At 43.6% G+C, this 12153-nt stretch overlaps 1 protein-coding gene across 2 annotated transcripts in view; it reads right to left on the bottom strand.

Moving 5' to 3' along the window:
- FAM168A (family with sequence similarity 168 member A) overlaps positions 1-12153 on the bottom strand; it is a 213707-nt gene that overhangs the window by 102718 nt on the left and 98836 nt on the right. For both annotated transcript variants that reach the window (XM_059817214.1, XM_059817219.1), the window contains exon 3: positions 4789-4876. In XM_059817214.1, coding sequence (XP_059673197.1) covers positions 4789-4858 — 70 coding nt within the window. In that variant the 5' untranslated portion in view covers positions 4859-4876. The remainder of the gene's footprint in view (positions 1-4788; positions 4877-12153) is intronic.

The raw sequence follows: 12153 nt of genomic DNA, 5'->3' as shown, positions 1-12153 counted from the left end.
CCCCAACTTCTCTGGGCAACCTGTGCCTGTGCCTCACCACCCTCATGGTGAAAAATTTCTTCCTAATATCTAACCTAAATCTCCCCTCTTTCAGCTTAAAGCCATTACCCCTTGTCCTATCACTACATGCCCTTGTAAAAAGTCCCTCTCCAACTTTCTCGTAGGCTCCTTCAGGTACTGAAAGGCTGCAAGAAGGTCTCCCCGGAGCCTTCTCTCCTCCAGGCTGAACAACCCCAACCCTCTCAGCCTGTCCTCACAGCAGAGGTGTTCCAGCCCTCTGATCATCTTCGTGACCCTCCTCTGGACCCGCTCCCACAGGTCCACGTCTTCCCTGTGCTGAGGACCCCAGAGCTGGACGCAGTGCTGCAGTGGGGTCTCACCAGAGCGGAGCAGAGGGGCAGAATCCCCTCCCTCGACCTGCTGGCCACGCTGCTCTGGATGCAGCCCAGGATACAGTTGGCTTTCTGGGCTGCGAGCACATGTTGCCGGCTCATGTTGAGCTTCTCATCAACCAACACCCCCAAGTCCTTCTCCTCAGGGCTGCTCTCCACCTGTTCTCTGCCCAGCCTGTATTTGTGCTTGGCCTTGTTGTAAATGGTAAACAACACTCAAACACTGTTTGCTGCTGATGTTCTAAAATATATCGAATTAGCGAAGCGGTCGCCAGCCGAGCACGAGGAACCAGGACTTGGTGGAGCGCAAACCCGGCGCTGGACAGACGCAGATCCGTCTGCAGAGAGACTATTCTCTCCATGTCACCTTAGCTCAGCTCAACAACCAGCTCATTCAACAGCGAGGAAGCACTGCTAGCAGAAAAGGCACAAGGTTTATTCTGTTCTTTCTGTTTAGGAAGGAAAACGGGGAGGAGGTTGCAATCCAACAGATCTGGGGGTCTAAAGGACCCCGAAAAATGAGACATACTAAGTACATGAGAAATCACCTTTGCTTAATAAATCTATTAGTTCAAACATGGGGAATGTTTTGATAAACATTTCTCTTAGGAATTTAGCACTTCTGACTTTGCTGCACCTAATAACTCTATTTTAAAACTTCCTTTTTTTAACTTAATTATAATTTCCCATAAAAAACCATCTAATTCAGACCACACGTGAAAAATCATTTAGGAAATAACTGTCCTTCACACTTCCTTTAAGGAAGATCAAAATGGAAAAATTAATCTGAATAAACGTACGGTTCATCAAGTACTTGAGTATGTGCCAAGGATTTCCCATCCACCCTAACACCAGAGCAGCCAATTTGGTACAAAAATTTTTATTGATCTTGAAATGGACCTCTCTCCCTAGCCCACCAGGTACAGAAAACAAGACAGACATGAGAATGAGAAGAAAATCCGATTAAAACTTACTATTTCAACCAAAAGCAATCTATTCTATCCAAAGCATTCACATTTAGCACCAAAAAACCACAACAGCACAGAATTCAACCTGCCACTATCCTGATTACCATCCTTGTTTTCTTTCCGCACATATCCCACCTGAGTTTTATTCCACAAGGTTAGAAATTAATGGTTTATGCATGATCTTTAAAGACAAAAAATTAAGTAATACATGTGCTGTATTAGATTTAGGGTCAAAATACCTGAACTCTAGAGCAAACCCAGAACATAGCCTAGGGCTAATAACCTTTATCTCGACTTTATTACACTTCAGGGGGTTTTTTATTTCTCTTTCGTGTCCAATATAAAGCTTGGCATTAATTTTATTCAGTGTCCTCCACTACAGCAAAAAGATGATATTAAAAAAAATTTCTATCTTATACTGTATAAATTCTACATTGTATCCCAAATTAGATCTCAAATCAAAATTTTGGGACAGATGTCATACACTGTCTCATGCAGTGATCATGGGAACAGTTTGTACTACTGCAAAAAGATGATATTAAAAAAAATTTCTATCTTATACTGTATAAATTCTACATTGTATCCCAAATTAGATCTCAAATCAAAATTTTGGGACAGATGTCGTACACTGTCTCATGAGGTGATCGTGGGAACGGTTTGCTGAGATGCTATTTCAAATTAGGGGCTCCGAGCAAACTCTTCCATTCAGCTGCCGATCAGAGCTGAGACACTCGTTAAGCCCCAAAGCTGTAATAAGCTCCCGGGGCCATGGAAGGGGTTTGCACACATGATGGGAGTCAACATCCCCTCCGGATCTCCCATGTCATATGTTTTAGCGATTATTTTCAAAGCAATTTGAGAAGTATCTGCAAACTCCTTAACTTCATGTTCCTCCTGTGAAAAGTCTATTTTGTTTGTCTGTATGGGTTTAAACATCCTCCAGAATAGCTTGTGGCTACCTTAGAAACTGATACGTAGCCAAAGGGACGCAAGTTAAAGCAATGTAAATGAAGTTTAAGCAGAGAAAGCAGGAATTAGACAGACAGAGCCTGGCACTTGTAATGCAGGAGACATGGCAGCCTTCTTTTAATACCTGTTGAGAGCACCCTCAGGAGTTGCCTGTCTTTTCTATACAAAGAATAAAATTTAAATTTTCTCTCCCTCTTTCGCAATATAACTTTAGGTCTTTCAATAAATATTCAAGCAAATTCCTATTTAAAAGGTTTTGTAATACTATTTGCCTAGCAAAGAAAACAGCTCTTCGTTTAAACACTTTTTAACGTACTATCCATTTCGGGACTTCATTGTAGGAACTCAGCCCACTGACCCCTTACCTTACACCCATGCAATGGAAAAACCAAGCACCAATATGACTCAATTCCTGCTGCGGTGTCCTACGTTCAAGCAGTCACTCAAATCTTCCCTGCTTTGTTTTCCCATTGACATAACGAAGGACCTTGTTATAGTTTTTCCAGCCTGCTCTGCCGCCAACTTTTTTCTCCAAGGTCATCCTGCACATCTGCCACCGATTTCTCTTCGTTTACCGCAAACTCTGGAAGACAAATGCCTGAAGTCCGATGGGTCGGGGTGAAACCAGGCTCATGGGGGCCACCTCGCCATGATCCCTACCAGAGCTGCCACAAGCTGGCCAAGGCAGACAATAGCTTTATATATTTAAGTGCACAGTATAACCTTCATGGTGATTAACCAGCACGTTATTTTAGAAGATAACATCGTATTAATGTCGCCATTTGACTTATTCAGAACACAGTCATGTAGAATTCATTCATCTAAACCAGAAATCACCCTCTAAAATTCTCATTCCAGAAAGGTCAAGGTACAAACTCTATCCACTCTGCACCTCAATATTTAAATAAAATTGTTTTATCAAGTGCCAGAAAGCAGCTTCTAAAACATTCAGGATTGTGTGAAAGCAGATACAGAGCATCTACATTGCATGCATATTAAGATGGAGCTTTGAGCACATGCCAAAAAAAAAAAAGTAAAGTGGGAGAGAAGTAGACTCTTGCCCAAACCATCCTTGTGTTGGAAAGCACAAAATTGCTGTTATTTCTAGTGTAGGAAAATAACTGTGCACTTACGAGCTCATTCTATCACCCAAGCACTGCTGGAGTCTGCAGTCCTCTTACAATGGTGAGATTTTTGAAGAGACCATTATTCACAGAGATATTTTTTTTTTCCAAGCTTCTAGTGCTTTGACTATGAGACCAAAGTTCCCCCGAGCTACAGTATCTCCAACAAAGCAGCATGCATAAATTTGATGGGGAAAAAGAAAGGGTGAATAAAAACAGGGCAAAACGCCTTTGAGGAACTCTCTGCTCCGCAGAGTATCAGACAGGTCTCCTCGCAGCAACGCAGCCAGCCCTACTGATCTACCAGCTGAAAGAGCTACCAAAGTCAATGAGAATATTTTGTAAATGAAGTAGCTAAGAGTATTTGATGTTCATTTCCATTTGCTGTTGACCACTCTCCTCCACAAAAGCACATTCCCAAGCAATTTCACACATTAGGTAAAAGTCAACACATACAACTGGCAATGCAAATACAAAGAAGGAAGTCTTAACGCAGTACGACACTTAATAGCTAATTATATTCAACAAAATGTTAGAAGAAGGAATCTACCAAGGCTCATTTTGTTAGGTGCTTATACAATTTCAGAACAACAACTGCTGGAAAACATAATCCATGGGGAAAAACACAGATATACCTAAGCTGAGATTTTCTTTTTGCAAAGCACAGGCTCTGTCTGAGCTAAATTCTTTTCATATCAGTACACTTTAGTTCCCCGCTAGTTAGATAATTATGGTGAAGATATTTCAATGCCTTTTTCGAGTATTAGAGGTGACATTTTTAGATACCTCAGTTCTAAAGATGGACTTCAAACAGACATCAGACTCGCTGTTCGACATAAGATTAACTCAACAAAAGCATAACTTGAAAACAAAAAAAAACAGTCACTAATGTAGTTTAAATCACCACCTACAACAATAACTGCATGTTCTCCAAACAACGGGCTCTCACCTGTGGGATCCTCATTCCTACAGCAGGATTATTCCAGCACATACCCCCGAGTCGCTCAGCTCAGCTCCGGAGCCAAGCCCTCCAGCTCCCAGCTGACTCCCCCAGCAACTTCTTGGGGGTTTTGTTTGTGTAAAGAAACCCCCTTCTGATCCTTTTCCTTAGGATTTCCAGGGCATCCTCCTCTTATGAATTCAGGTCCATTTCTTCTCACTAACCTTACTGCATTGCCTTTGCTGAAGAGTTTCTCCTGCAAGTCACGTTCCTATCTGGCTCCCTGATGGGAACTCTTTCTCCCTTCGTTAAGGGATTAACCACTCATTAATGACCATCTGCTCTCACCACCGAATACGGACATTCTCGGAAGAGCCACTGAACACCGGTCCTACCTGTATACGCCATGTTCTTCGGGTTTCCGTAGGGAGCCCCAGGTTGGACGGGGCTGTAAACAGGGTTCATGGTGGAAGACCGGGAACTCTGAGGACAAAAGAAAAGCAGAGTTGAGACGACTGCCTTACGTTAGCTCCAGTGTTGTCTTCTGTGCAAAGAGTCTTCTGCTACGGGATAGCTTTACCATGTTATAATTCAAGACACAGAGAGCTGTGAAGGAAAGGATTTACAACTAGACGTTACAACCAGATAGCATATTTAATAATTCAAGTTTTGGATCTCTCAGTTAATTCCCCTAACTTCTTCAGCACTGCACATTCTGCCTACAAATGTACCCGGAGCAGATTAATCTTACACATCCCTGCCTTCAGGGGGGCTCAGGACTCATGACCCCACTTCTAGCTTGCGATGAACAAAGAGGAAAAGCCACAAATCCTGACAAGGAATTCTCCCCCTTGGAGGAGCTAATAGTTCTTGGGTGACAAAAACAACCACAACGAGGACCTGACCTTTCAGAAATTAGCAGATAAAAGACCATTTGCTGCTGGCGAGATGGAAAGCGGCAAATATTTGTGAGCTTTCAGCGTGAGCTGACTATAATAACCTCGAGCCCAAGGCTTGGGTCATGTGCAAGGCTGCACAGGGCACCCGGGGCCACCCACCGCATCCCCCCGCATCTCCCAGACGGGGAGATGCAGTCATGGACCTAATGCGGGCAATGAAATTTTAACAGCCCTTCTGCTTCTCTCTCCAATAAAGATGATGAAGCAGTGCCGGGTTAGCTTCTTGTGAGTTTTATTTAGAGGAAAGCAAGTAACTTGGGAATTTGTGTCTACTAACTGTCAGTTAAGCAACTGGCTCAGTTAATTATCTTAATGAAGCACATTCTCAATTCTGATTAATGGGAAAATCAGTCATTAAGCTTTATTAGGCGACGCATTTGTCTCCACAGCTATCTAGTGACTATTTCACACAAGAACCTCAACGATCTTGCTTCAAAATGTGGGGTTTTTTTAAATGTATTATTTTACAGTTCATAAATAAAACCGTTCTTTCCAAACAAGTCTCTCATGATGGATGCACAATTTGTTAGATCATTAACTCCTTCCGCTTTACCTCAGGATAGTAAACAAGTCAAATGTTGAATGTTAGCACCAATTGACTTGACAACAATTACTGCTTAATTAATTAGCCTTCCCTCCACCCCCAAGTTAGCACAGAAGGAGCAATTCTCAAAGCAAAGGAAATCACGGTTATAAAGCGAGCTGGAAGATAAAGCTACGCGTAGACATGTATTTATGCCAGCGGCTTCAGTAACACACGATGGAGCTCTTAAGATCAACAGGAAAATCAATGCAAAACTTCACGTCCATGAGACATTACGTCTGGGGATTTACATCCAAACGTCAAGGTTTTATGGCCATTTGGTCCTCGTGGCCCCAGGCAGGGCTCCGAGTCTCAGCGAACCTGCCCCTGGCAAGCGGGTGTTTGCCTTCTGGCTTGACTTCTCATTTACAAGAGAAAACCCAACGTCAACTATCTCTGAGACAGTGAACACCAGCTTCTGTAAGCGTCCGTCCAAAAGCCTGGCTTTTGGGCTGCCATACGGACCCCGTTCAACACAGGAGGCTATTTCAGAGTAGGATGTGGCGGATAGAGGACGCACTCATGCGTATATCTCAAAATGTGGACTAACAAACACGTTATGTGTCTGCGTACGCTACATGATACCTACCTACCACCGCTTTAAAAAAATATGACTTCTTCATGGGAAGATGAACTTCAAAACCCATCTGTATTAACCAAAATTATTTTCTTTTCTCTAGCGAGAAAAAATGTTGATTTAAGCCCAACCACCACATTTCTATCACACGTTATTTCTCTCAACAAATCATTGTACGCAAGGCACCAAAATGAAAAGCCTTCCCTTGTCCAAAGGATGTAGGACAGGTTTCACCAGAGCAGGTACTTTTTCAGTAAGTTGAAAGCACCTAAAAGGAGATGGTTTGACAGTAATAAGGTGGGGGAACATGCTTCCCAGAAGTGCCAGCACGGCACAATGCACGAGGAACGTCTACTGCCGCTCTAAACACAAGCCAGGAAGCCAAACCCTCCTCCTTTTTACCCAAATGTCGCCGTCAATGACTTTTTTTGCAGCTCAATTCCATCATCACCCTGCAATGAAGATTCCACATCAATAGAGGGAATAAGGCAAGAAGGTGTTCAAACTTTTAATGGTTGTAAAATATTCTGACAAGGAAAATCGCTACAAAAATCCAAAGATATGTCTACATTAACAAACACTTTGGTGCAATCGGACACGATCCGGCAATCAAAGCATTTTGGGCTGAGGCTCCTATGGTTACACCCTCTGCACTTTGAGGGTTTCCTTTGGACTAGGTTTAGTCTGGGTTTTAGTCTGGTCCCCACCTGACACATGGTTTGAAGTTGTCTAAAGGACATCACCAGTATGTCCTTTACTGGTACGTCCATCACTGGTATGGACCTGTATGTCCCATGAGAGGATGGAGGACATGTGATGGGCAACTGGAGTGAAGCTCCTGAAAGAAATCTGGTCCACGCACACCAAAACCACTTTGCACATGGAAACAGCAATGTAGTTGGTGGGAGTCAGCTCCAAAGTGCAGTACTGTTCTGAACTAAAACCCCGGTAATATACATAGCCTAAGGGTTACTTACTGCTTTAAGTAATAGATGCCAAAAATGGACCTGAGAGAAAAAGGAGGAGAGAGATGTCATAGAGTTGCAGAGATTTCCTGGCCATAATTAACCGTTAAGTCACTAATAGGGCTCTTCAAGTCCAGACAAGAAATGCCCAGTGGGACAGGGAATGTCACAGACACCTATAAAAAAATAAATCACAGATGACCTGGAGAAGGTGGAGGGGCAGCAATCACACACTCTTTCTCATAACAGAATCACAGAATCACTAAGGTTGGAAAAGACCTGTAAGATCATCAAGTCCAACCATCACCCAACCCCACCATGCCCACTAAACCATGTCAGACAGTGCCACGTCCACACGTTCCTTGAACACCTCCAGTCATGGTGACTCCACCGCCTCCCTGGGCAGCTTATTCCAGTGTCTCACCACTCTCTCAGTAAAGAAATTTTTCCTAATATCCAGCCTGAACCTCCCCTGGTGCAACTTGAGGCCGTTTCCTCTTGTCCTGTCTAACCCTGTCCTCACCCAAGCAAGTGGACGCATTAGAAGAAACAATTGTGTTGTAGGTTCAACACAAGCAAAGGGGGTGGCTGGTTGCTTTGCTTGCCTCACCGTGTCCCTCGCTGCCACGATGGTGGGATTTGGAAAGCCTCCCAAGGGACAGAGCAATCCCTCCTCTTCCCCAGACACCTTTCCAGACAGGCTTTTAGGCTGCGAGGACCTTTGATCTGATCCCATCCAGCCATCCTTGTATTCCCAGGAGAAAAGTCAATATCCAGGCTCCGTTTTAGATGCCTGCCATTGGACTACGCTCTCAACAAACGCATTCATGGTGCTGAATGGTGCTCTTTGCGGGGGGGACCGCTGAGAGATCCCTGCAGCAATACCGAATGGCTGCAGAAAGCCACATCCTATTCATCCGTCAAACGCGGGCATGGGGCTCTTCACACTGGCCATTTCAGAGGATCTGTAAGCTGAGGATGTTCTGCAAGAGGAAGGAAGCGATGGGTCCATCTTACTCCAGCCCTGTATTCTCCTTCTCACACGCACAGAGCCAGCCTCCTACTCAGTGGAGTCTTCCTGCCCAAGAAATAGTTTCTGAGGGTCCCTTGACCCCAGGAATGACAAAAGGAAAAGCAAAATCCACCAATTATCCTCCTCTGCAGCAGCACCGGTTGCTGTGAGCCAGCTCAAGGACCTGACTTGCCTGAAAACCAACCTCTTCTCTCCTCCTTCCAGTTGAATGTGTGTTCCTCCGCCCAGGCGCACACAGGGACAGCTGGACCCGGCAGCCTGCACTCCCCTCAGCAGCAAAATCAAATGAAAAGGCACCAAATTTCCTGGGGCTCAGCAGAGCCAAATTCCCCTCCCAGAGCTGCTCGTGCCTGGGTCCGGGCACCTTACCGCTGTGACCGTGTTCCCCTCTCACTCCTTATTTGCCTTGCCTGTCCCACTGTAAGCTCCCAGACGAGGATGGAGTCACGGCTGCGTTTATAAAGTACCTTGTTCAATGCAGTCATCATTTCATTTGCACTTTTTGGGGTGTAAAGAGTACAAATAAATCATAATTTGGTGAAAATTGCTGCACATGTGTGGCATGCATTACATTTTGGACCAAATGGTAAAAAGAAACACTCTTATTGAGAAGGACAAAAGAAAATGCTTTTTAGCGGAGATAAAGAGATTGTAATCACGTTAGGGGTTTGAGTGTATTGCGAGGAAGAGGCTTGTGCTTCCTCCCTGCTTGGTATGCAGGGTGTTATTTCCAGCCAGCATGAAAGAGTCCATGCGAACGGCATTTCAGATGGATGATTTTCTTTCTTTTCAGCATCTAGTATTAAAGCACATTCAGATGAGCTTCCAATACATTCTGCAAGACAATACCATTCAAAAATACATTTTAAATTCATTACAGGCACCACATTGTGGCATTCGAAAAGCTACACTGAAATGGGAATAAAACAGGATTAGCAAAATCAAACGTCCTTCGTCACAATAACTTGCAGCACTTGCTCGTGGCCATGAATACACAACAAAAAGACTAATAGAAATGAATTATAAAGAGACAAACACAAGTGTTGCTCTATTGCACAGAGCTTCCACCTCTTCCTAATCCCTACAACAGTGACGTTCAGTTGCTTAGAAGCTGCTGAGACTGCAGCAAGGAGCTGGAGGGGTCACTCCAGCAGGAATGCCATGGGAATAAGCTGCTAGCAAACAGTCTCGGGATACTTTCTGGCTGTAACCTGGTTACATTTTCATCTATTTTATCTTTCTTGTGAAAGTGCATGGCATGCTTCCATCACACTAGGAAATTACTTCAGATGAAGGGTAAACAGAAATACGAGAGCGGTCAGACTACGGGCGGCCCCCGCGCCATCAGCAGGCCAACGCGTCAGCCAAATCGAGTTTGCACGGGGGATTTCCAAGGAGCACGAGAAGGGAAATGAAAACGCTTGTGCCGTGAATGCTGAGCTTGAACTTGCCATGCTGCGAAGTGGCTGCAGAGATTACGCTCAGGCGCTCTCGCCTCGCTGGACCAGAGCTGGGCTTCGCGCTCTGCGTCGCGCTCTCCTGCTGCTGCCAAGGCGAGAGGACTCTGTCCCCCATCCCTGGGGACACCCCGGGACATCGCCTACTTCATCCTCTTCCTATGATGCTTCATGCTCATCCTACGGGAGCACTCAAAGCACTCAAAAACCAGCCCGGGTATCACCACCACCTTCAAACTACTACAGACGCAAGACAACGGGAACACCTTACCCTGTTGTTTTTCTCTGCCGTTACTTTACTTTGTGCCTTCGAAAGCGCCGCGACCAGCTTCACTGCTTCCCAAAGTCATTCAGGCCTTGAGTCCGCAAATACTGGTGGGCATCAGTAATTTTTACACAGAAACAAGTTTTAATGCAAGGATTTTTACGCACACGTTGGTGGATGTGGCATCTTATGCACCTCTCCCATTCTGATACACAGAAATACAGGTATTTCCCACTTCTACCATACAGAGGTGAAGAAAGACAACATTGAAGGAGATTTTAAAAATCCTGCAAGAAAAGTAGGATCCTATCCTACAAGAAAAGGAATCCTAGGATCCTATCCTACAAAAGTCCTACAAGAAAAGGAAGTTCATGAAGTTATTTTTCATTTTCTTTTCAGACTAAGAATAAAATATTTATAAACAGAGGAATAAATATATTTTACAGGGCTCTTAAAAGAGTGACGCTGACACACGCATCTTTCAGGTTCGCAAAAAAATTAAGTAGTAGATCTAAACTTAAATATAAATGTAAAGAAAATAGTAAAAGATGCAAACATGAGCTCTTCTGGATGACAGATAATTCTCCATCTTGTTTCACTTCAGTCCTGTGTCAAGGTGACTTACCCTTCAACTTCCCATACTGCTTAGGTTGTGATTTGCCTTCGTCTTTTATGAAACTGGGATGTAAGTGCTTTTGAGAGACCCGTTCCTTACGCTTTTCTTTGGAAAGAGAGGGGTATTTTCTCCTCTGAGTGTTTGCAAACCTGTATCAAAAATTATTTATTTCACATAAGGCAGCACAGAACCAAAAATGAGAGTGAGTGAACAAAGAAAACAGGCAAAGCAAAGAGATATGTTTCTTCCTTGATCTGCACATCACCTCTTTAAATTCATTTTATACAAATCACATGCTAATAGTATTCCACCAAAGCCTCCTTGAACATGGAAAGACCTCCTGACCTTACACTGCATTCAAATTCCAATAATTTTCTGACAATTTTTCACTTAAGTCATTTGAAGCTTGACCCTCACTTGGGATCCACCAAACAATAATTAAATTACCTTCCAATTCATCTGCTAAAGGTTAATTTAGGCGAGCTACAAGGCTATGTCCCCCCTTTCCCCAAAAAAACCCTCCGCTGTGACAGTACGCACGAGCTCGGAGATTCAAAACACAGTGTGGGTTTCCACAATTAACACCTCCTTTCTAATTCACTCCTTTTTTAGCTCCACCGTAACTAAAAGTTGATTGAACATATCTCACCTGAAGCAAAATATTTAACCTGTTAAAGACCTTATAAAAGAATCAGGTCAAAGTTGACACCATTTTAGTTAGTCTATTTAGTTAACCTATTAATAAAATAAAACGCACTTTTAAAAAATTCAATTTAAAGCGGGAAACCAAAGAAAGGCCAGACTCCACAAAAAGTTGAAGGCTTCAATTAGCAGTAAATTATTAATGGTAGGTCTCGTGTGTACAATATCATGTTCACTTTTACCTCTTCCACTATACTGCAGCTATACCTTGATGTTTATACAGATTGATCTAGGGCATCATTCCAGAGCCTGAACATTGGGTTTTTCTGCAGTTCTCCCTACTTTTCACTTTCAAAGAAAGTTTCAGCTCTGCTCCAGCCTTGTTTTACCTGGATAACTGTAAAATCTGTACCACAAACTCCAGCTCCCCAAAACCCGTGGCACCGTGCTTCATAAACTCATGCAGCTGGAGCAGAAGGGTCATGGTGGTCCTCAAACCATCCTACTGATACATCTATTGAGTTTCATATTGCTATTTTTATTGATAAAGCACCCGTGAAGTGGCAGCTAGCTGCAAGAGCTAGGCAAGAAGCTTTTCCTCTATCCTGAGAAAACGTTTGCTGTTTCCAAAAGTGTTTCTACATTTGAAACGCACATTTGATT

This window comes from Gavia stellata, chromosome 1 (assembly GCF_030936135.1).
Source record: "Gavia stellata isolate bGavSte3 chromosome 1, bGavSte3.hap2, whole genome shotgun sequence".
In the NCBI taxonomy this organism is placed as follows: domain Eukaryota; kingdom Metazoa; phylum Chordata; class Aves; order Gaviiformes; family Gaviidae; genus Gavia; species Gavia stellata.
This window is presented reverse-complemented; position numbering and strand designations above follow the sequence as displayed.